The sequence below is a fragment of the Netta rufina genome (assembly GCF_964035555.1).
Source record: "Netta rufina genome assembly, chromosome: 1".
In the NCBI taxonomy this organism is placed as follows: Eukaryota; Metazoa; Chordata; class Aves; order Anseriformes; family Anatidae; genus Netta; species Netta rufina.
This window is the reverse complement of record NC_140123.1, coordinates 183,705,921-183,728,467: the sequence shown is the minus strand read 5'-3', so window position 1 is coordinate 183,728,467 and position 22,547 is coordinate 183,705,921. Positions and strand designations below refer to the sequence as shown.

At 44.6% G+C, this 22,547-nt stretch overlaps 1 protein-coding gene across 2 annotated transcripts in view; it reads left to right on the top strand.

Moving 5' to 3' along the window:
- The first annotated feature begins 454 nt into the window (after positions 1-454).
- WASL (WASP like actin nucleation promoting factor) overlaps positions 455-22,547 on the top strand; it is a 49,719-nt gene continuing 27,626 nt past the window's right edge. For both annotated transcript variants that reach the window (XM_084301616.1, XM_084301615.1), the window contains exon 1: positions 455-950. In XM_084301616.1, coding sequence (XP_084157742.1) covers positions 831-950 — 120 coding nt within the window. In that variant the 5' untranslated portion in view covers positions 455-830. The remainder of the gene's footprint in view (positions 951-22,547) is intronic.

Here is a 22,547-nt window from a genome sequence, read left to right as displayed (position 1 = left end):
GCAGAAGGCAGCACCAGGCGGGGTTCAGGGCTCGGAGCCCCGCTGCTCCCTGCCTGTGTGACCTCGCAGAGGGACCCGCTGCCGCACCGCGAACACCGCCCACCCTGCGCCATCCACCCGGTAATGTGCACGGTGGAACTATTCACGGAAACCTGCTTCTTTCAAAGAGAAAAGGTCAATAAATAAATAAATAAATAAATAAATAAAAGGTTCTGGAGTTACTCGTTGAACGGCTTCTGACTTAAAAACCCTGACAGGAGCCCGGTGCCGGGCTCCAGCCGCGCTCCGCCTGCCCCCATCCCGGCAGCGGCGGCGCTAAGCCCCGCTCCTTCCTCTTCCCCTCGCCCTTCCTCCTCCTCTCCTCCTCCTCCTCCCGGCAGGTATTTAGGGGGAGGCCGGCGGGGAGAGGCCCTGGGCGAGGCGAGGCCGCGACGGGGCGGGAGCGGAAGGGAAAGGGAGGGAAGGAAGAAGGGGAAAAGGCGGCGGCGCTCTCGCTCCGTCTCTCGCCGGCCTCCCCTCCGCCCGCCGTGGTCTCGCCCGCCCCCGCTGCCATGTTGGATCGTGCGGCCGCCGGAGCCGGGCCGAAGTTGGAAGTTTAGCCCGGCGCCCGGGGCGGGCGGCCAGCCAGCCATCGGCCGGGCTGCCCGCCGCCCTCCGTGTCCCCGGCCCCCAGCGGCAGGCTCCGCCATGCGGCTGCCGTGAGGCGGCGGCCGGACGAGGACGACGACGAGGAGGAGGAGGAGGAGGAAGAAGAGGAGGAAGAAGGGGCCGAGAGCGCCAGCGGTTGCAGGGCGGCGAGGGAGGGCAGCGCCGCCGGGCCGGCCCCGGCCATGAGCGGCGCCCCGCAGCAGCAGCCCCCGCAGCCGCGGCGGGTCACCAACGTGGGCTCCCTGCTGCTCACCCCGCAGGAGAACGACAGCCTCTTCGGCTTCCTCGGCAAGAAATGCGTGGTGAGCCCCGCGCCCGGCTCAGGGGGGCTTCAGGGGGGCGTGGGGGGGGGCTGCGGCCGGCGGCTCCCCCTGCCCGCTGCCCACCGGAGCTCCGGGGAGGGAGGGACCGGGCCGGGGGGGCTCGGCCGGCGGCCCCGGGAGGGGAGCGGGCACAGCCGGCTGGGGAAGTTTGGCCGCCCCGCCAGGCCGGGAGGAGCCGCGGCAAGGCCCGGGCCGGTGCTAGGCCTGCCTCGGCCGGGCCGGGCCGCGCTGGGGGGGCCCCGGGGCGGCATCCTCGGGGGGCTGCTCGGGGAGGGCACGGCGCTGCCGGGGGACCAGCCGCGGAGCCAGCTCTGCGTCTCCAGAGAGCCTCCGTGTGCGCTAAGGTGAGGCTGTACCCGCCTGTGTTCGTAACAGACAGCTTCCGAAGTCAGCTTTTGAGTTCTTCACCCGCAGAATATCTTCTCGCGTGTTGGTGTAAAGCTGCTCAGCTGTATTTACCAAACGGCCGCCTGACAGCTTCAAAAGTCAGTTTTTCAGTTCTTCATCTTCAGAATGCCTTCTTGTGTGCTAATGCAAAACTCTACTCATCTCTATTTTTAAAAAAACAACCACTGAACAGCTTCAGAAGTCAGTCTCCTTTTGAAAAAAATATAATTCTTTCAGGAAACCAAATCACTGTATTTCTGAAAAAATGAAACGAAACCTGCTCCTCTTGTGGAAACGACCATTTGGGAGCCATTTCCGATGGGTACCCGGCGCCCTGGGATGCACGGAAGCGCTGCGGTGCCGTGGGGATGTTTTATGGGCTGGAAGTTGTGGCTCGGAGCAGGACGTCGGTGATCACGGTGCTCCCACATAGCTCTGGACTTTGAAATGGTGCTGTCGGTCAGGTCAGCCCCGTCTCCCTCAAGGGAAGCGAGAGGTGTAGTGCCCGAACAGGAAGCAGGTGATGTTTACGCTGGGGTGAGCTAAATCTGAGATGCTGTCACAGCAATTAGGTTAAAACTGGTCGGAAGGTGTGATCGCAAAGCACGCAAAGAGGAGACTTTTTGTGTGTGTGTGAAGTAATGCATATGTAAGAAATTTTTCATTGAAATATTTTCAGGCACACATTTCACATGTTTAGCTCTTTGGCAAAAAAAAAAAAAAAAAGTAAGACACCTCCAAATTAAAAAATAGTGGAGGAACTTGTGTGTTTAAATTTGTTTTCCTTCAATTCAGATTTTTCTTGCCAAGTGAACACTTTGTTACGCTTGGCTGTAACACTCACCTACTCAAGTTCTCAACTCTTCTGCATAAATAACGTTTAAGGCAGGCTTTGGAGGTAAATATCTCTGTAGTATCTGGGTGATGTGATCTGTGGCAGGTTGATAGCTTTGTAGACGTGACTCGCTTCATGTTTTTTTGTAGTTAAGCATTCTTGTGGCTTATGCTGAATTTTGGATGACTTTCCAGTTGAGGCTTCCCCAGTTGTGGCCTGTTCCTTCCCCTATTCCCCCTGCCCTACATGATTTCCAGGCTAGGTACAAGCTCATCTTACTGTAGTGGAGGGTCTCTGCCATATACCTGAGGGCTCAAGTCCAGAAGACCATCAGAGTTCCAGAGACACTAAATCAGATGTTTTAGGCAGAGCCAAACACAGTGGCAGTTTGGAAACTGATTCCTGAACAGCTTAAACATCTCTGTCTCCGGGTTGGAGCGGGCACCTGGGGATGGATGGTAACTGCCTCAGCTGTCCGGTTTGAGTCCAAAATGCCCATCAGAGCCTGATGGTGTGCTCAATACTATTGACCTTTTGGCTCGACTGTAACTCAGTGGCAGCACGCTGTGCTGGTGAATGCCCTTTTTCTGTAATACTTGTGATATTTGATCTCTCAATATGCACATTTGAATTATTCATACTTCAGGCAAATAAATGATGCTTTTTAGGAAAGGAAAACCTTGCAAGTTTCACAGGATGCTGCGAGCTGGCTTTCCTACACGTTGAGCTGACTGCTACAGGTGGCTTTTCTGCCAGGCTAGGGCATGGGTTCGCTGCTTGATGTGATGCATGCCTGCCATGTCAACATCACTTCAGGTTAGGTTTTACCTAACCTTTTTATGTGACTAGGGAAGCGAATGCAACAGGAACAGATGAGATATTCAACTACAGTCCTAGGTATTCTTTTTGCGCTACTAACTTGTAGCCCTCTTCTGGAGGGCACAGTGCTCACATCACTCCTGAGGGTCCTGGTTAAGAAGGCGCCTGGCACCGCAGGGCTGATTTATTTCAGCAGCCTTTCCTGTGACTGTGTTTGTTTACAAGGCAGCTACATTGAAATAACGCTGAGGATTCCACCAGCCAATTTCTGTTCTATGGAAATTAAGTAGCTGAATATTGATCGAGCACTCGCAACCTCTGATCTTCAACATTGACATAATTTTGATGGCATCTTAAGTCATTATGACTGATAAACACAAATTACCTGGGAGTGATGGAAGTGGTGAAGAGCCATAATTGTGTTTGTGTTGCTGGGGTGATACCATTTTATGGAGGACTACCGATACTTGGGGGATCTCATTGCCTAGTAGACAACTGTACTGATTTTTGACTCCTGTTTTTTTAACTTGCTGAGCTGTAAAATGCTTGTTTGAGTCTATAAGCAATCAAAATATCTTTGAAAGTTTAATCTGTAAGGAGCAAAAACAAGTCATTGGCTCATAGCTAAAGCTTTAGCTGCAGCTAATTGAGTTAAAACTTGGATCCAGATGTAGAACTACTTACAGTAGGTATCCAGCACGTAGCCCTTCAGGACTTTCCAAGTTGCATAGATATATGTAAAGCATCTAACTAGCTTTCATTCAGATGTGACATTTGTTACCTGTCAGGTATAAAACCTACCATCCGTAGAAGTCTAACTTATTTTTATTATAAATAAGTGTATTTAAACTTACCTTAACATGAGCTAGTAGATTACTTTTTTTATATATTACTGAAATATTTTCATGGTTGTGTTGAACTTCGAAGTTTTTCTTTAAATCCCTGTATGTCATTCACTTCAATTTCATCATAAGGAACGAGTTTAAGAAAAAATGTGAGGTGTCCAATTAATCTATTCTAATAAAGATACTTCATTAATTTGCATGATTTATAGTGCTCAATAATGTCAGTGATAAAGAATGAGCTAATTTCTGTAGAAATAGCTTTATATATATGGGAGACCTCAGGAAAGCAAACATGAGAACTGTGTAACACTTGATAACATTGGAAGTAGGTAATGGAGCATGGATATTGTATACTGCTTAGAAGTGGGACTCGTCACTCGGACAAGGGAGTAAGGCAAGGATTAGCTTGTTTGTGAGATCTCTCTGTAGTGATGTGGTAAACAGGAACTGGTAAAGAATGCAAGAAGAGAAGTGACACAGCAGTAAACTAAGAAAACTATTTTGGCTGCTTTTAAAACTGCATGTGACCAGAGTAAAGTTGTCAGAGCCAAAGGAGAAGTTGCAGTAATAGTTGAGATAAAACAGAGTGAAAATCTAAGTGTGTGTGTGGGGGGGGGTTAGATGTTGATTGATAAGAATTAAAGATTTTGTCCATCTCATAAGATTACTTGTGCCTGTGAAAATAGCATCAACTAGGACTCGATGGCTGACCACAGGCCTGAGAAATGGGCAGCATCATGTGGCAGGGAGGTGTTGGGGCTCTGCCCCTTGGAGTTTGTGCTGCAGGCTGCGCATCCACGAAGGTATCAGAGAAGCTGAGATTGTCTCTTGAAAAGGAGTTATCCCTTGGAAAGATAGGAAGAACGTAGTCATCTGTTTAGACAGTGGTGGTGATTTCATCTTCCCTTATCATCTTAACTGAGATGTGGGGGAGAAGGCAAAGGGCACCGTGTAGCGCACTGAAGCGCAAGGATGTTGAGTTGTGCCTAGATGTCTTTTCTGTATGTCTGTCCTGTTTTCTCAAAAGCCATGTAACATCTTCAGATGCCTCATTAGGGAAACGACACCACTGGATACTAAACGACGTGTCAGCAGTAACCTTCCATTCTAGAGAGAATGCCACTGGTTTTTGACAGCTCCTCTGAACTAAATCTGTGCCTACAAATTGATTTTCACAGGAACAGGTCAGACTGGAGCCTTCAGAGCAAGCCATTGTCCCCACACTGCCTCCATGTGTTTCTTGTTTTTACTTTCCTTACAGCCTACTATTACACTAAGGTAGTGAACTATGCAGCAAACAAATAATTTGCTCATGGATGAGGAATGTTGAGACTACACGTGAATACTCTACTAGGCATTGTCTCATTACTGAAATGTGTTTGAGAGAAAGTCATAAAGTGGGATTTCGTTCCAGATTGAGACAAATTCAGATGTTGGAGTTCCACTGAAGTCAGTAGGTAACTCTGGCTCTTACCTAAATCTCCTATTCAATTTATCTTAAGATAGAAATTCAGCCTGTACTTGTAAATTTTTATATCTGCCTGAGTGACCGTAGAGGTCGCATGTCTCCTGACTATGTCAACTCATGTGCTGCACACCTGGATGTGCAAGGTGAGTCCTGCTACCCAGCTCAGTCGCTGTGTATCTTTGTGAGGAAGCGTTATGTGCTTCTAAGCATAGAGGTGATCTAGTAATATCTGGCTGGAACGAGTGCCTCAGTTCATTAAGGCTTCAGAGCTCTTGCAGTCTCTTCTGAGCTACTTTGCAGACCTTTCCCCTGTTTTGCAGGTAGTTGAGTGCTGAAAGTCTCTGTGGTTAATGAGCCGGTCCTGAATACCACTCATGCTCCTGATAATGCGCTCTGGAATCTTGCAGCGCACAGGCCCAACAGGATGAAAGCAATTTGTAGTCACAAGCTGCTGTGTTGCAACTCGGCAGCTCTCCACAGCTAAGAACCAGGTGGAGGAATTCAGAGGAGCCCAAAGATGGAGCACACGTTTTAGTGTAGGATTCAGGTGAACGTTCATAAGATGCTTCGACTACGGGATTTCCACCAAGATGTCCAGGTACTGCGTGTTAAGGAGAACACATAAGGACGAGGTAGTTTGTTGTGAGAAGATGAAGACCTAGTTTGCTCTTTCATGCGAATATGTGAATGGAAAAACTACTTTGTTGCTCCTTTGATGTAGAATTTGTGATTTTCTGTGCTTTATCTGATCATAAATATTGATTTGGATCTTGTTGCTAGAATGTTTGCTCTGGGACGATTTCTTCTGGAGTTTTCAAGGGACTGGTATAAGCCTGATCTGTAGTAAGCAGAGCATGGAAGTGATGCTAACCACCACCTCTTCTACCACCTCCTTTCAGAGTAGAAAAGGTAATCCTGGAGATTACTGAGAGCTTAGATCTCAAATCTCCTTTAGTGGAGTTATGATGTGTCTGTCCAAAGAAACGTCACGGACTTTTCTGTAGAGCTCCTGGCCTTTATTGCTCTGTTCTTGGTGTCTCTAGTAGGGCAGGAATTCAGAACTTGTTTACCACTGCCGTCGGGTAGTAGCAGCTGTAGGTACAGCAACAGCAGCGTTATCCACCAGCAGCTCCTGTCTCAGCACTGGAACGTACTGAAGAGTTGAAGTGATCTGCATGCGATGATTGTCATGAAGAAACATCGTAGTAGTTCATTAACCAGCATGACAAAAGGCTTTTTTATTATTTTTTTTTTTTCTCTTGACCTTCTATAGGCAGAACTGTCTGCACTGGAGACTGCACTGGAGATGGTTTTGGTGAGCTTTTCCGTGTCCTTTTAGGATGCTTGCTGTTCAGTTAAAGCACTGTGGTAAGATTCACGGTGTCCTCGCTTCCACTGAGCGTGTTTCGTAGGCTTGTCTCTTGAGCAATCCTAGTAGTACAGAAATAAAACTGAGTGTAGTGCAGAACACAAGGTTTCATGACCTAATACCTTGATACTAAAATACAGGAAGCAGCGAAACTGTGTCATGGGCACTAGGCAGAGTTGCTTCTTGGTAGGTTAGGGTATGATTTCCTCAAGAACAGTTGGCATTATGTGTTGCTTGGGCAGAGAGGCATTATTTTAATTGCTAGCTTTTCCTTGTAACAGTAAATCATGCAAAGTGGGTTTAGCAGAATTTGGAGTGCATCTTCATGGGTGGTTTTAAACAGCCCCCTCACGCTACCAGGATGTGACTTGGTCAGACGCTGTAGATGTAGTCTTGTTTCTCAACATATTTGCTTGGGTACACTGCCATGCTAAATTCTGTGGCTCCCAGACATGTTGTTTATGCCTGGGTAACCACTAAAATGGGCAGAGTAGCTATGCAATTACATTCCTGGAGTTTTCCAGTTACACTCTAAAATTGTAGTGTGCTATGATCTTTGTGCAGCAGGAGCAGTGTGCTAGGAGGGCCAAACGGAAAGAGATGTAACACAAACAGTTACAGGGACACTCCGGCAGAAAACTGCTCACTTGCTAAATGCCTTACTGAATTTGAAGAATTTTCAACCACCCTTGGGTTAAGGGTAGATAATTCTCGTGACACCTCTTCGTGTTTATGCAGTGCAGGACATTTTAGGCATCTCAAATCAGTGTTCTGACATTGAAAACTTACAGTTCTGGTAGAAGTTCATTAAAGCATCTTACAAATTACTCAGTTCCTGTAGACTTAATGTTCTGAGGAAGAGCTCGTTGCTGGCAAGGGAAGTGTTGCAGCAGAGCTCCCTAGTACACTGGCAGATTGCATCTCACCTTCGTTACGCACATGCCTTCATACGTGCATCCACAGCGTGGTGAGGCCATTTCCCTATAATGTTTAATCAGGTGCCCTTAAAATCCTTACTCCAGGCAGCTTTTTTCTTTTAAGTTTTCTGAGGAACGGTGTTAATGGATTTTCCAGTTTTCCAGTGTGTCTAGCTTAGAGCTGAAAGATCACATTAAGGCTTGCTAATCAAGGTTGTAAGTGTTTCCATTTCTCTAAGATGATTTCGCACACTGTTTTGCCCGTCAGAACTTCACGTGCAATTCAGAATTCCCCCACGTTCATCTCATTTCCCTTCAAAGTGAATGCGTTGCCTTGCCTTTATCTCCCCTTGTTAATTAGCCACCATGCAGCATAAGAGCAGTAGAGCTAGACAGGAACCTATTTGTGCTCTATAAGCATATTTTATATGCTGGGGTACTGAGTCTGCAGTATGAGTAACACCAACCTACTGAAAGAAAATAGCATTTTCTCCTGTTAAAAGCTAAGAAAACTGTATTCCATTACTTGAACTCTTAGCTATGGAAAGATAACTCTTTGCTTCTGAGTTTGCAAACACTTCAAAAACACATTTGCTCTTATTATCGTTGATGATTGCTTCCTCAAGGTTAGCCAAGACACTTGGGAATACCTTACAAGAAAGGTTAAGTTAGAATATGGATTCCTAAATGACATCTCTGAGCACTAAGTAGCGAAACCTAATAGTTGCCTTGCTGTTCTGCAGGCTATAAAGAAAGATTTGAATATTGGAATTTGGCACTAAATAGTAAATGGTTTCTCCCTCCTTGAAGTGACAACCAAAGATTTATTTACACATACGTGACATGTCGATAAGGAAAGAAATGAATAGCAATTTTTGTGTTAATATCTTTCTAAGCTAGGGGTGAAGACAAGTATAAAACGTTCTACCACTTAAACTGCTTCTGTTGTAAAATATACCATTAATATTCTACATGGAAAATGTGTTCTTTTTAAGGAAACAGAACTCTTTTAAGATTGTTGTACAGCAGATTACTGTGAAGTTGGTAATGATATTTTAGGAATCAATTTAGCTTTTATTTCTTCTGTAAGTCCCATTCAGCTGGTGTAGTTCAAAGCCCTGCGCTATGACCTCTGTCCCCTGAATTTTGCATCTCGGTTTCTATTAGGGCTTCTTCCACTCCCTCATTGCATTTTTTTTTTCTTTAAAGAGGTTTCTGCCCTTCTGTACCAGCAAAATGATTTCTTCCCCTTATTTCCTCTTTTCCCTTTGTCCCTCAGCTGCCTCCAAAACTTCCTTTTTTCCTCCCAGCCCCTGCATCCACAATCTGGAGGTAGGAAAGTCTCTCTTCCTCACTGTTCTTCCCTCCGTTCCCTTATCTCCCTGTTTCTTGGTTCCCCAACATTGTTCTCGCTGATGAAGCTGGTGTTTCACCTGGCACATTGCTCTAACCAAGCACACTTTACGTTCTCTTAACTCATCAAAGCATCGCAGGAGGAGAGGCAGTCTGTGCCAGCCAGCTGTTGGCTGCTGCTTTACCGTGTGCTTCAGCCTGAGGTATGCCCGTCAGACATCTCTCCCTAGTTCATCTTCGCTGGCCCAAGGTCACTGCCAGCGTTGCTATAGAAAAGAGAACTGGCTGAGAGAGGGGGAAGCACAACCCCAGTGGGATATTCCTCAGGCTTCTCGCGCTGCTCCACCCTCTGCTGCGCTTTCTCCAGGGAGGACCAGACTCTCCAGTTTGGAAGCGGCTATATTAAGAAGCTGTATACGGGAAGATACAGCTTCAGCAAGTCCGCAGGCTGAGATTTGAAACCACAGAATTGCTTAGTGCTGCTTTGAGTGAACTGTAAGTTATTTCCTGCTCCCCTAGCCATGTGATGGCTCTCCCTGAGCACAGCTAAGATGTGGCCGTTCTCTGTAAGGAGACTTTTTTTTTTTTTTCTTACTCCCCCTCAGTCAGCCAAAGTAAATAGAAACATCACTTGGCTGGTGGCATTAAATATACACAAAGGCATCCAAATAGGCTCCTCTCTTTAAAACTGTACTTGATTTTTGTGGTTAACTGAAAAGAGGAAGAAAGCTATGAACATCCTGTAGTGGTATGTGTTCTGTGCAGTACCGCAGGCAAAAGCTTCCCCTTGGTTCGCAAAGAAGGAAGCAGTAGTTTCTAATAAATAAAACACACGGCTGTTTTTTCTTTCTTTAGTCTGTACCTGATAGTATCTCAGGTGTGAAACTTGTTTTGTAACTGGGCACGCAGGATTATTAGCTCTAGACTTTGTTGAAACAGTTAACTGCCAGGTTACTGAGAAGTGTAGGTTTGGTGCTTAATTTTACACAGCTTTTTATCAACCAGTATTTTTTAGCCTTATAATACATATTATAACTTCTACCTTACTTAACCAGCAGTGCTGGCCTCTGTTTTCCTGATAGTACTGTTTTCAGCTTGTATAGCTGGAAATTTTCATTTAAATCTATGTAAGGTCTTATAGTGTCACTGCAACAGAAAATGCTGATTGCTCTTGATTTCTGGAGCTCAGTAGTGATTCAACAAACATTTATCTATTCTTGGAGGAAGTAAGTGTTCTGAGACATTGGTTACATTCAGGTGCCAATATCTGCCTTCTGGAGAGACTTAATACCTTTGTATCTCTGCACAGCTCCTGCCCTCCTTGCCTTAGTTCAAGGTCATAAAAGGTGCAGCGCGCCTAGAGATGTTTCAGTTCCATTTGATAAGACGGATTGCAATGGATTTTAGTGCCAAATCCTTCTCTAAAATACGCCACTCTTCCATCATGGTTTTAATTTCGTCTTTATGTCATGTAGGAGGCATCTCAGTACTATGTTTCTTCATTTAGATTTTTCCTGTATGGTCTGTGGCAACATCTCTGGCCTTTGCTGCCTGTAAACAAGAAGTCTGGTCTGTTCCTCTGCCCTGTGTTTGCATTACTTAGCTGAGGGTTGCTTAGAGAGCTGGTAGGTGTTCCTGCTGCTGCTTCAGGCAGCCCTGGGTAACCAAGGGGTCTGTCCCTCACACTGACCACACCTTTCTGTCCCCGTAACCAGAATTGGTGTGTTCAGAACACAAGATACCCACGCAGGGTGCGTAGAAGCCTTGTGCCAGAGGGACATATCCTGTCCTTTCTCTTGCCTCTGGTACTACAGCTGTGCTACTTCTGCTGATGCTAACAAACTGAGGCAGGGCAGCAGCATGAGCTCAGGCACTGTCCTGTGGTTTTCCATGGTGTTAAGTTTGCTGGCATGCTTCCTGGCATGGGTTTGGGTAATGCTAGCTAGTAGTCACCTACTCACCCCAATTTAATGAGCATGGGTTTGGGACTAGAATGGTGTAAGCACCATTCCTAATGGGTGGTGTGGGCAGGGCTGACCTTACCCATTTGTGTTGTGTTGGAGAACAGTGAGATCCTCTGTGTTGATGCAAATTCTCCCATACCATTTGCCATCAGGTCCAGAAAGCGGGCAGAGTCCTAGTTTGTGCAACCTGTAAAATAAATAAATAAATACCAGCAGACAAAAGCAACTGTAGTAGTGGGGTTTGGTAGATCCAAGGGAGCCATTTGTTCCAAAATCTCTATTCACATGTGCATTGGAGAGCAAGGGGCAGCTCCACTGCTCTCTTAACTGTCCTCTTTGACATCAAGTCAGAGTCCTGCCAGCAGCAAAATTCAATCTTGTCTCTCTGCTCTTTGAAACGGCTTTTGGAAACCTGAGAATATTCGGGCGACTGGAAGTTTCCAGCAGGTGAGAGCGTGCCTTTGCATGTAGCAACCTACTGCAGCAGGCAGGCTATCAGGTGCATCTGACATGCTGTGAACACAAGCTCATAAGGCTCCTGATAGTCTTCTCTGATTTCAGGGGGGGAAAAAAAAAAATAAATATTTTGCCTTGTGGTAAGGAGATCAGGGTAACTTGGAGCCATTCTGCAGACACTAGGTGCAGCAGGGATGACCTGAAGGGCTGCTGCATTTCACTTACTGCACTTCTTGATTACAGAGCACAGGCCTACCAAGCAAACAAACTCCTGGCCAAAACTTTCTCTTCTGGTGGGTAGTTTGTAAGTAATTCAAGAACAGTTGTCTGTGTCTTCAGAGACTCGAAAGGTCTGTGCTGAGGCCTCTTCAAGTCTCCACTGCAGCTGCGTTTTGGAGAGGTCCAGCAGATTTCTGCCAGTTCAGACCAAGTGTTTTCCCACTTGAGGTCCAGAGATGGTGCTAGGGAGTGAGGTAGCATAATGAATGACAGTAGTTTAATCATCCTGTGCTCTGTCTGTTTTGGTGTTCCAACCTGATCGTTTGGTTCTGTCAGAGATGTAAATGTGTGTGGCTTTTGCATGCACTGGGTCTCAGATAATGTCTGCAGAGCTGAAGCATCTAAATGTTTGAAGCTTTCCACCTCTCTTCTACCTTCCTGTGATCTCTTCTTCCAAAACGCCTGCCTTGTACAAGGCAGCACTGTCAGGACTGGCCCCCAGTGGATGCTTGAAGCAGTACCAGCAGCTCTCCCAGAGCAGGCTGTTTCTCTTTCAGAGTGGAAGGGAGGTAATAATCCAGCATGGATTTAGAAGCTGAGTGCTTTTAGCCTTAATCTTGGGGTGGTGACTTGCACGGCAGCTCTGGCTGCAGTAACTCTAGAGATGAAGTGGTGCAATGCCAATGTCTGCGTGTTGATGTATTGCCTTGGAACCAACTTCTCCAAGGTCACCACATGCAGACAATCTCTGCGATGTGCCTCAGAAGTAGCAAGAGGCCTTATGTGGTTGGTTTGTGCTGCATACACAACCAGCTGTCAGCGAGGGTGCCTGCTCTGTGTCATCGAGGCTGTTGCTTATGCCAGATGCACTGGGCACTTTGTTGAAGTGCAACACGGAGGCCTGTTATGGTCGAGTAACCTGGTCCAAAAGTGGAGTAACTGGCATCACTTTGGAGTTCCTCCGAGGACCATGGTGTCTGCTGCAGAGCTGAGGCTCGTACCAGGGGACCAGCAGAGGTGGTGATCCATGTCCCAGGTCAGCTCATGGAAAGCTCTGAAGTTCTGCACCATGCTGCATGTCTCATGAGGGGTGGCAGAGGCCTTCTGAAGGATGCTCCTTCGAGTAGCTATAGTACTCTGTAGGCTGCATTCACTGGTCAAGTTGGCTGGCTTTTCAGTTTACTCTTTAAATCTGTCTTTTGCTAGCCTAGATTCCACTCTTGGACCCATGGACTATTTATAGAAGTGTTTTTTCCTCCCACCTGGTCAAGCTTTAACTTGTGTCACTAATACAGCCCCATTGCCATCTTCCTGCAGGAAGATCACTGGTGTCTGTACCACAGCATTGAAGTTTCTGGCAAATTAATTTCTGGGCCTTTTTTAGGACCCAGTTACACAGACTTCAATCTGATGTTCATAATGCTGAATATCCAGCAATTGATATTGCGTAGGTCCCACTCCTGTAATTACTTCTTCCAGCAGACTGGAAGAGAGATCCTATTTCTATACCCATATTAAGTGTTTTGGGTAGGGTGTCATTTTTCTGGAGCTCTGTCTTAATCGGATAATCAACTTGTTTTCTCTAAACTGCATACACCTGGGACTGATATTATCTTTCATACACTCAACATCGAGAGCAGTCCATTGCTGTGCTAACAGACTGAGGCTGTGCAAGTGCTCAGAGCAGTGGGTGCAGTTAGCTGGACACAAGGAAAGGAATATTGCAAAAACTGGCAGCCTGGTGTCTGCTTTGGCACAGGGGAGCTTCCTTCAGTCACCACAGCTTAAGTTGCATAAGTGCGATTATGGAAGATTATCTCACTTCCAAATGTGTTACACTGCTGGAAAAATGCACCACTGTCATTAGTAACCTTTTTTTTTCCTGCTTGATAGTTACAATCACTATTAAATTAGCATTTTTATTCTGTTAGCAAGTGTGTCATTGCACTATGCTGTCTCTGCACCGTCACAAAGCCACCGTAACCTAGTGCACAAATGGAGGCTTACAGAAAAGTGACAAACATCAGACCTGACCGAAAAGCTGCTGCCAGCTCTTCCAGGCAGCAAGAAGCAGTGACACTGAGTGTGTTCACCTCGCTGTCAGAAGTTCCAGTCCAGGTGAAAAGGCCTCTGGAAAGTAGTTCAGGAAGTGAGGTATGTAACACTTCCAGTCTGCGGCCTGGTTAAGTTCATGGCACTGGCTGATGGGACTGCCAATTCGGTACGGACTGATTATCTTCACTATTTCATTTTCACTAGGATCAAAAGCAAAGCTTTGTAAAGATCTTTTTCGTTAAAGGTACTCGTTTGGTTCAACAGGTTATATTTCATTAATTCAGGCAATACTCACCAAAAGAGTATAGGTCAGATTCAGTCCTACTAATGATTCTTCTAAATGTTCTTCAAAGCAAATATTTTCTATCCTAAGTGTTTAAAATACCTTAGACTACTGTATTCATCTTAATTATATTGATGGCTATAGATTCTAAGCTCTTGCATTATCTAGCCTAATATTGATTTTCTTTGCCATAAGCTTTGCTTCTCACACGAGATGCAGTGTTGAAGGTAGAGTAAAAGCACTTGTGTATTATCTGTAAACTCAGACTGGTGCGTGCTTGCAGCACCTTGCACAGCATGTTTGTTATTGCTGCTGAACAGCGTTTACAAGTTATACTTGTGAATAGGGACACAGCGATACTGAAGGGAGAAGTAACTTCAGCTCTTGCGGGGATGCTGTTCTGGCCCATTCAAGCATAAACATTTAAGAATAAAAGGTTGAGAGAGAACAGTACTGCCGCCTCTGTTCCTAAGTTCTGTCTATGGTTGCACATTATAGCTGCTGTGTAAAGGTGTATGACCAGTGCTGTACTGAAGAGAAGTGTCCTGTGATTAAACTGGAAACTGGTAGGTTTTCTTCATGGACAGTATTTAAATACAGACACTGAAGTGCAGAGGAGAAATGCATCCTGCTGCCCTTTCTGCAAAGCTCGTGCTGTATAAAGAAATGCTGCATCTCATTAATGGTAAATGAGCAGATTCTTTACAGTTTTTGCTGTTCTAGTTTTGCCTAGCAGAGCAGGCAGCCCCGTGATAAGTGAGTCTGGCACCCTAAGGAGTTGCAGAGGAAGAATTGAGGCTTCTGGGAAGGAGCTTTCCCGTTCAGCAATCCTCTGTGCATTTATTTTTGGGTAGCAGGCAGTAAGTTTAGAAAGGAAACTGTCAACTCCATTGTTAGCAAATTTTGACTTGCAACTGTTCTTGAAGTCCTGACTTGACATAGGGCTTTTATCCTGTTCTTTCCCGCCCCTGAAAATTGAGTATTGTAAACCCAGGGGTTTGTCTTCATTTTTTTTTTCTTTTTTCCAATGAATAAACTACACCCAAATGTTACCTTTATACTGTTCATTTGGATGGTCCAAAGGGAGCATGTACCAAAAGCACAAATGGCACAGGGGAGCCTTTTTATGTGGTAGAAATTTACCATTTATAGTACTTGATGTGAGAATTGTAACAAAAATCTTTGAGCTACAGAGCCTGTGCCATAGCAGATGGCTGAGGGTAAGCTCTTAATGCAGTTTCTAAGAGGCATAAATAGTAATACCAAAATCCAGCCTAAAATATCCCTAGTATGTTTCATGCAGCTTTCTTTAGAGGAAGAACCTAGATGTAGGGAGGAAAATTTGTTTTATTGAATGGGTCTGTTGGAATTAGGCTGCAGTGCCTAGTTCTTGAAACTACTTCTGGCAGATGAGTGGTTCCTCTGGTATTGACATCACAATTTTTCTATGTGTGCTTGATCTCATGATTTTCTCAGTCTCTTTCATAAGACTTCAGGGGTTCTTGTTGCTCAGACACACACATTGTTCCTGGAAGATACCCCTAAAAATGCTGAGAAGGTGGGAAATGACTTTTGCTTTATTTAATAAAAAATAATTCTTTTTACTATCAAGTTTTGGGACTCTTGCTTTGTGCTCTTTATTTTTCCATCTTAAAAAGGAAGTGTTTAATATACTGAGTAAAAAGTGCTTACAAAAGCATCAGTATGTTTTGTTATTCACAAAGCTTAGGGCTGTGGTTCGTCTAAAATGGAAATAGGTGGCCTACATTCAGGCCAGGGTTTGTGTAGTGTTGGTCACATAAGACCACTATTCTGTGACACTGATTCCAAATTACTAAAATTTGTTTACAAATATTTAAATTAATATTGCACTCCATGGTACATTAGCAAATTCATTGCTTTGGACCTACAAAGAAGGAATGACCGGTGACATTTGTAAGTGTTAGCTGTAATAAATGTCACTTTAATCAAGGCTCATCCCTTGTGGTGAAAGGATATCTGTTTCCTTATCTTCATGGCTGTAGCAGATCTGAGACTAAAACAGTCAACAGGCTATGAAATAGTAATTGATGTTCACACATTGTGGAGAAAACACAAACTGCATGGAACTGCCTCAGCCCTTGCTGTTAGCAGATGAGGTAAGGTGGCCATCACTCCCCAGCCCCCAAATTCCAAGGAGTGGGTTCCTGCCTGTGGCAGCCTAATGCTGTTTTCTTCATCAGCAGTTCTTAAAGCACTGTACAGAGGTAGAGGTCACTCCTCTCTGTAGCACAGATAAGGAAAACAAGGCATGGGCGAGAGATGAAGACAAGAGTCATGCAACAGGCTGCTGGCAAGGCTGTATTTAAAATAGTGTTCTCCCAGACATTTATTTAATGCTTTCACTATTCGGTATGCCTTGTGCTCTCAAGGAGCTTTTAGCATTGGATCCCCTGACTGGGCTTTGAATTTGGCCAGGTATCAGGTAACTACTAAATCTTCATGCTCTTTTTTTTTTTTCTCTCCTAGTGGCATACCTACTTTTGAGGACTTATAATTGGGAATAACTTTTTTCATAGCGGACTCAGTTATTGGAGTAAAATATAATCTTATGCATAACTATGAGTTTCTTTATCTGACTTGAATTCTCATAATGTTTTTTTTTTTTCCAACCAGGGGCTGCTGCAGGATGAATTAAAACATGTTTCTGTGGTGCAGGGAAAGTGGAAGGGGAGCTGCTTCTCTAAGTACCCTTACATAAGTGGATTGAGGCTGCTTTATAGGGCAGGCCCCCAGTTATATACACAATTGTGAGACCAATTGCTGGCTATTATTCAAAGAGGTTTTACTTCTAATAGCCTTTTCTCAAATTTGTTCATATTTTGAAGGGAGCTCTTTGTTTTGTGTTGGCATGAAGTTAATGTTTGCTTATAAAAGAGCCTTTCTTTTACATTAGTTTAAGCTGGTTTATTTCAGTGTTCTAGAAGTATTTGAAGTCAAATTCCTTACGTTATGCCCTCAGTTGGAAAGATCATACAAAAAGTTCACCTGAATCTTACCTCTGTAAAGCAAATATATTTATTTTAAATCTGGACAAGGGATTACAAGATGCTGCATAACACTTTCAAGGGCTCATTGATGATTATTCCAGAGCTAGAAAAATTCCTGAGGCTTATGGTTTGCATCCTTTCTTTAATCAATGTAACTGTTGGTTTGAAGACTTTCATTGTTGAAGTGGTGATGCATATGCCACTGAGTGGGTCTCTAAAGAGTCTCTAAAGAACTTCAGTGGGTCCAGCACTTCTTTAAATTGTCTGTTTTCCTTTTATGAACAAGGGTCTAATTCTGACTCATTTTCTTGAAGGCATTCTCATATTTTCATAGTAGATGTGAAGATCTGTTTATAAGAATCTGCATTAAATACAGAACTAAGCACCTGCAAAAAGGTTGTGTAGGAAATGAAATGGCTGGTGAATGCTGGAGAAAGAGGACCTTGGTGCATGAAAGCAATGGGTAGATGGTAGAGGAGAAGGGAACATTGAGTCAGAAGAACAAGTTTCCCTTACAGCCGAGTTAGTGATAGAAGGCAAAACAAGTTTGAGCTCCAATTGTATCCTGTAAGTCGCTTGAAACTCTTGATTCTTGCCTTGAATCTCTGTGGCTCAACGCCAATCAGGGATATCTGTGCAAGGCTATGAAATGTTGTTTTGGGAAGCAAGTAATGTACAGATCTGTACATTATTTTTTGTGTGTGTGTGTGAGTATCATCCTAGTCTTTAAAGTCCTGTTTAATTTACAGTGGCTCACAAGGTAGATTTAAAAATTTAATCTAAAAATTCCCTTAAGCTTTGAAAAAGAACAGTCCTATAAATAGCTTGTTTTTTGTAGGAAAAACTGCAAGATATTGTGTCCTCTGCAGTGAGACTTCTTGCCCTGAAGGCAGTAGGGCTGTGAGAAACTTGTGGCAGGTCTGCCCACAGCATGCTTGTTTTTTTTCTCAAAGTAACTAAATGTGTAACTTCAACAACAGCACAAATAATTGTATTTTGTCATGTGCCTGCTGCTTGCTGGCCAGCCAGGATTTCAGCAGAGCTAAGAGGTGAGACACAGCTGAGTGAGCTGGTAACACTGCAGGAAAGCAGGAAGCATCCGTGTTTAGTTTCTTCATAGATGGAAGCTCCAGGTTGAATGTCATCTATGTTAGCTGCTAACCCAGGATGGGCCAGCTCGGGGTGCTGTAATGCTGTAATCGCCAGCCTGCTTGGGGCAGTGGCTACGTGACAGCTTTGGAGGGCTGAGGTCTTGAAATGAGGTTGTAGGCTTTAAGAATATCTTCCATAAAAGCATTTTTTTTCCCTCTGTTAGATTAAGATCCTTGTGTGTCCAAAATAATAAGGAATGCCTGAAGTGGCTTTGTGCTGTTCCATAAACTTCCTCTCTTCCATCTCCCTTCAAATAAGCAAAAAGCAGTGTCCTTTATGCTGTGGCTTTATTTTTAATATGGCCCAACTTTGCGTGTAGGTGGGAAAAAGATATTTGCTTCTGTGCATAATACACTTCTAAATCTGCAGGTGATTGTGGGAAATTAAGCAATGAAAAGAAAGCTTTAAGCTTAAAACTAGACATAGTTGGTGATTGCAATAAAAAATTCCACAGGCAGTGGAACTGATGAGGCCTCCATGTCTGGCAGCTGAGGAACTTTCCAATTTGCACCAAATAAAGCTTTTCTCGTGTGCCTGGGTATTCACAAAAGGCTCTCATGTCAGTTCTGTCAAATAAGGTGAAATCTCTCTTCAGTTTTCTTGTCTGTGGAGCAATCGGTCTGTCTCCTGAAAATAATGTCCTGCAAATTGTATTAAAATTAGAAGATTGTTTCCAGCTGCTTAACTTGTTGAAATCTGCCAGCAATCTCCGCAAGTTCTCTGTTTCTTGTTTCTGTGGGAAATGGCTATACAACCATGTCTGTAGCATCTGAAGTTGACGTTTTGCAATAAACAATTGTTTTCAGAGATAAGTTTATAAGTAATTATTTCAATATACCTTTAGTAGCTAAAATAGCCGGGAAAGTTGAAGTAATTGCCATTACAATGGCAAAATAAAGAAGTATCGCAAATAAAGAAGTATCCAAATTAACACTCGTGTGAAGGACTCATCTGTGAAGATTTAGGAGACAACCTAGTGCTAAGATGTAAACCAGATTACAGAACTCCCAGCCTGGCGATTTACCAAATTTCAATTGCATAGCCAAGGTATGGAAGAGTCCTTGAAAGGTATTTCTATCTACCCAAAAGTCTCCATGGGTGGACTATCAAGCCAAGGGCATCACATGCTGTACAAGAAGCAGGAACCTTAAATAATGTGACCCACATCTCTTAAGGGAAAAAGACTAAAACGGTGGCTGAACACATCTACTTTACCTATTGTGTTTCTTCTATCGTCATTACTGAGTGGGGCCCCAGTCCTTGTGTTCTTCAGATAAAGGTGTCAACAGGAACCTGAACAAGTCTCTTCTCTCTCCTGTTCTGTTCCTTTGCATCTCCATCCCTTCCCTTTCTAAAACTGCAAAAGCAGGTGGCACTTACTTGCTACGTAAGCACACCTGTGAATATTTGAGACCTCTAAAATTTGATGAAGGCTTTGATATTTCTTTATATTTCTTGCTATGGGCCCTGAAGTGGACCTAAACCTTCACAGCAGGCATATATGCTTGAGAGGTGGATCCCCTACTGCCCAGGGCTGAGAAACATTGTAGGCTCCTGAACTTAGCCAAGCTCAAGTTTTCCAAGTTTCTGTGAAAGCACTAGGAAAATTTTGTCTACTGTAGGAAATGCCTCTGCTACTTCCAATGTAAAAATTGCACACTTGCATGTTGTTTAAGTGGTCTAATTAGTTTAGGGCTCATCTGAACAGAGACAGGCTCATTTGGTTCCTTTAGAAGCACATTTGGAGGAGACTGCAGCGTGCCGTCTGTAGGATTGCTCAGAGCTGAGAACACCCAGCCCGGAGGTGGGTTATCAGCCCTTCTGAGCAGGATGGGAACGCACTGTTCCTGCATGGCAGGAGACAGCCTCAGCGCCAAGAAAACAGCAGCGTTTCTCTTCAAAATGGACCACTGTGCAGAAGGGAAATCAAACCACCAGGGCATGGAGCTGTGATGTGCGTGCCACCACCAACAGCCTTCCCATGAGAAGGGGAGGAGGTTCCAGCCTCTGGTCCATGCAGCAGCTTCTGTTGATGCTCTGTGTTAAGAGTGATGAGTTGCAATGCACAGGCTGTGCTGAGCACTGCAGAAGTGTTTTTGGAAGCTCCATCTATTTACGACAGTAAAGATAAGCTGATCAGCACAAAGGTGTTACCAGTGTCTGACTCTGGTTTAGTTCACTTTGAATAATATGAGCTTATTAAGGTGTTGACGTGTAAATGTGTAATTATTTAAATAATAGGTTTTTTGAGGTAAACTAAGACTTCAAGCAATGCTTCTGCTCAATTGACCAGTGTGATTTTTTTTTTCTGTGAAATATTTGTATTCTAGAGAAAGAAATGTCAGCCACAGTTCTGTCTAATTGGCTAATTTTCTGTAGACTAATCTTATTTCTTACAGTTAGCTACCCGGCATTCTGGCTGCTGCTGCTGCTTTCCCTTTCATCACTCTTAGTGAGTTTCCATCTCCTTTTTCATGGCTTAAATAATGCTTGGCTAGTAGAGATTTCCTCCGTAGCAAAGCTTCCTGTCCTTGCTGTGGTCAGGATTAGAGTTATGCCTCAGTAAGTGTTTTCCACAGCGAAGTGGTGCTTGACTTCACACCTCTGTTCTGGAGCCCGGCCATCAGAGGCTGCCTGTGACTTCCCCCTGGTTTGATGACACTCAGTGGCAACAGCCCTTTATTTGTGAACCCTTGTAGAAGCAAACTGCAAGCTGTCCTCCTGGGCTTGTATCAAAGAAGAACTGAGTGGCATGGGAGCATCCAGCATCGTCACCTGGTCAGGCTTCAGGGTGTTGGCTTAGGATAATGAGGATTGCAGCAGATATTACAATGCCTTCCTCCAGTACCTGCTCACCAGTAGTAGTATTGGTCGGGACAGCTTTTTCCAGATATCTACTTTAAGGAAATAAATAGAAATACTGGTGTGTATTCTGGTAGGATTGGGATTGCACACAGCTAGCCAGTTCTGAATTGCAAAGTAGCATCGTAGCATTTTTCGTAGAAATATTGAAGTAGCTAATTGTGTGCCCCGAGACTTTCAAGCTGAAAGTCTTCTGACAGACTTCCTGAAGAAGCTATGGGCATTATATCAATATCAGCATGCTTCTTCAAGAAGTTGCTGTGCCTGGAAACAAACCGCAGCTAGCTGTGGTCTTGCGTTGTAGGGCAAGGTTGTCCTTCAGTTTTCTTTGTAAGATACTTCCTGGGGCTGGGAGGGGTAACTAGGAGAAGAAATCTGCCACATGGGATTTAATTGCCTTTGTATACATGAGTCTGCACCTCTCTTGGAAAAAATCTGGAGCTTTAAAATTGGAAAAAAGACTGAAAGTCACTGTTTTCAGAAGTGTTGTCAACGTGCAACACAGCAATACCGAGCCATTCGAAGAATACATTATACTCAGTTGTATTTTTACGAGCACTAAAATGGGAGTGATTAAGCACTGGAACAGGCTTCCCAGAGGTAATTTGGGGCCTTTAAACTTAACTGGGCAAGACCTTGAGCAACCTGACCTCAGGGCTTTGCAATTACCCTTGCTGTAAGCCAGAGGTTGGAGTGGATGCCTTAGGGAGGTCGCAGCCAATACCAGGTATCTGAGGCTCTTTGATCGTGGCATTGCAAGCAGCTGGCAGCTGTACTGGAGACCTGTATGCTGGCAAGGATTCTGCTGAGTGATGATGTCCGGTGTGATGGCTCGCTCTTGCAGTCAGGCGTGCTGCTGTCTGTGCTGGCTTGCTTTACTGTTTCTGAGACATGCTGAGTTACTCTAAGGAATTAATTAGGTGTCTGCAGCAAGCATTTGTACCAGAAGCTGATCAAAGTACTCAGGTACTTATTGCCCAGCTGGAAGCTATCGGCACGGGTGTGAGCCACCCCACAAACAGGTGGTGACTCGTCGTGGCCACCTTTTGCAGGCAGAGGGTGTTTCACGAGCCCGGTGCTGATAGCACATATCCTGCAGCCTGCGTGTCCAAGGACGAGACCAGCTCTGCCAGTGAGCTGACACCAGGCTTACTGCTTCACAGCTCATTAGTGTGGGGGCGTGACGAGTCCCTGGAATCAGTGGCATGTCCTCCTGCAGGATGCTGGCTGTGGGAACTAGAAAGGGAACCGAGGGGATTGACTCCTCTCATTCCCTGATGGTTGGGCTGGCTTCTTTCTTTTTCCTGTGCACCTTATCCAGATACAAAAGTAAGTAAAAAGGACAAAGACCTCAACAGAAAAATTAAGCACAGCAGTAGGATCAACTTCAGAATCTTTCTGCTGAAAACACAGCCATAACTATTAAGTATTAAGTAACACAGAAGCTTACTGAAACTCAGAAAAAACACCCTAATTACTTGGAGGATTTAATGGCACTCCTCTCCAATTCTGTCTGTGAAGTCAGGGGTAGGACTTCTTGTGAAGACACATTTATGTACATCT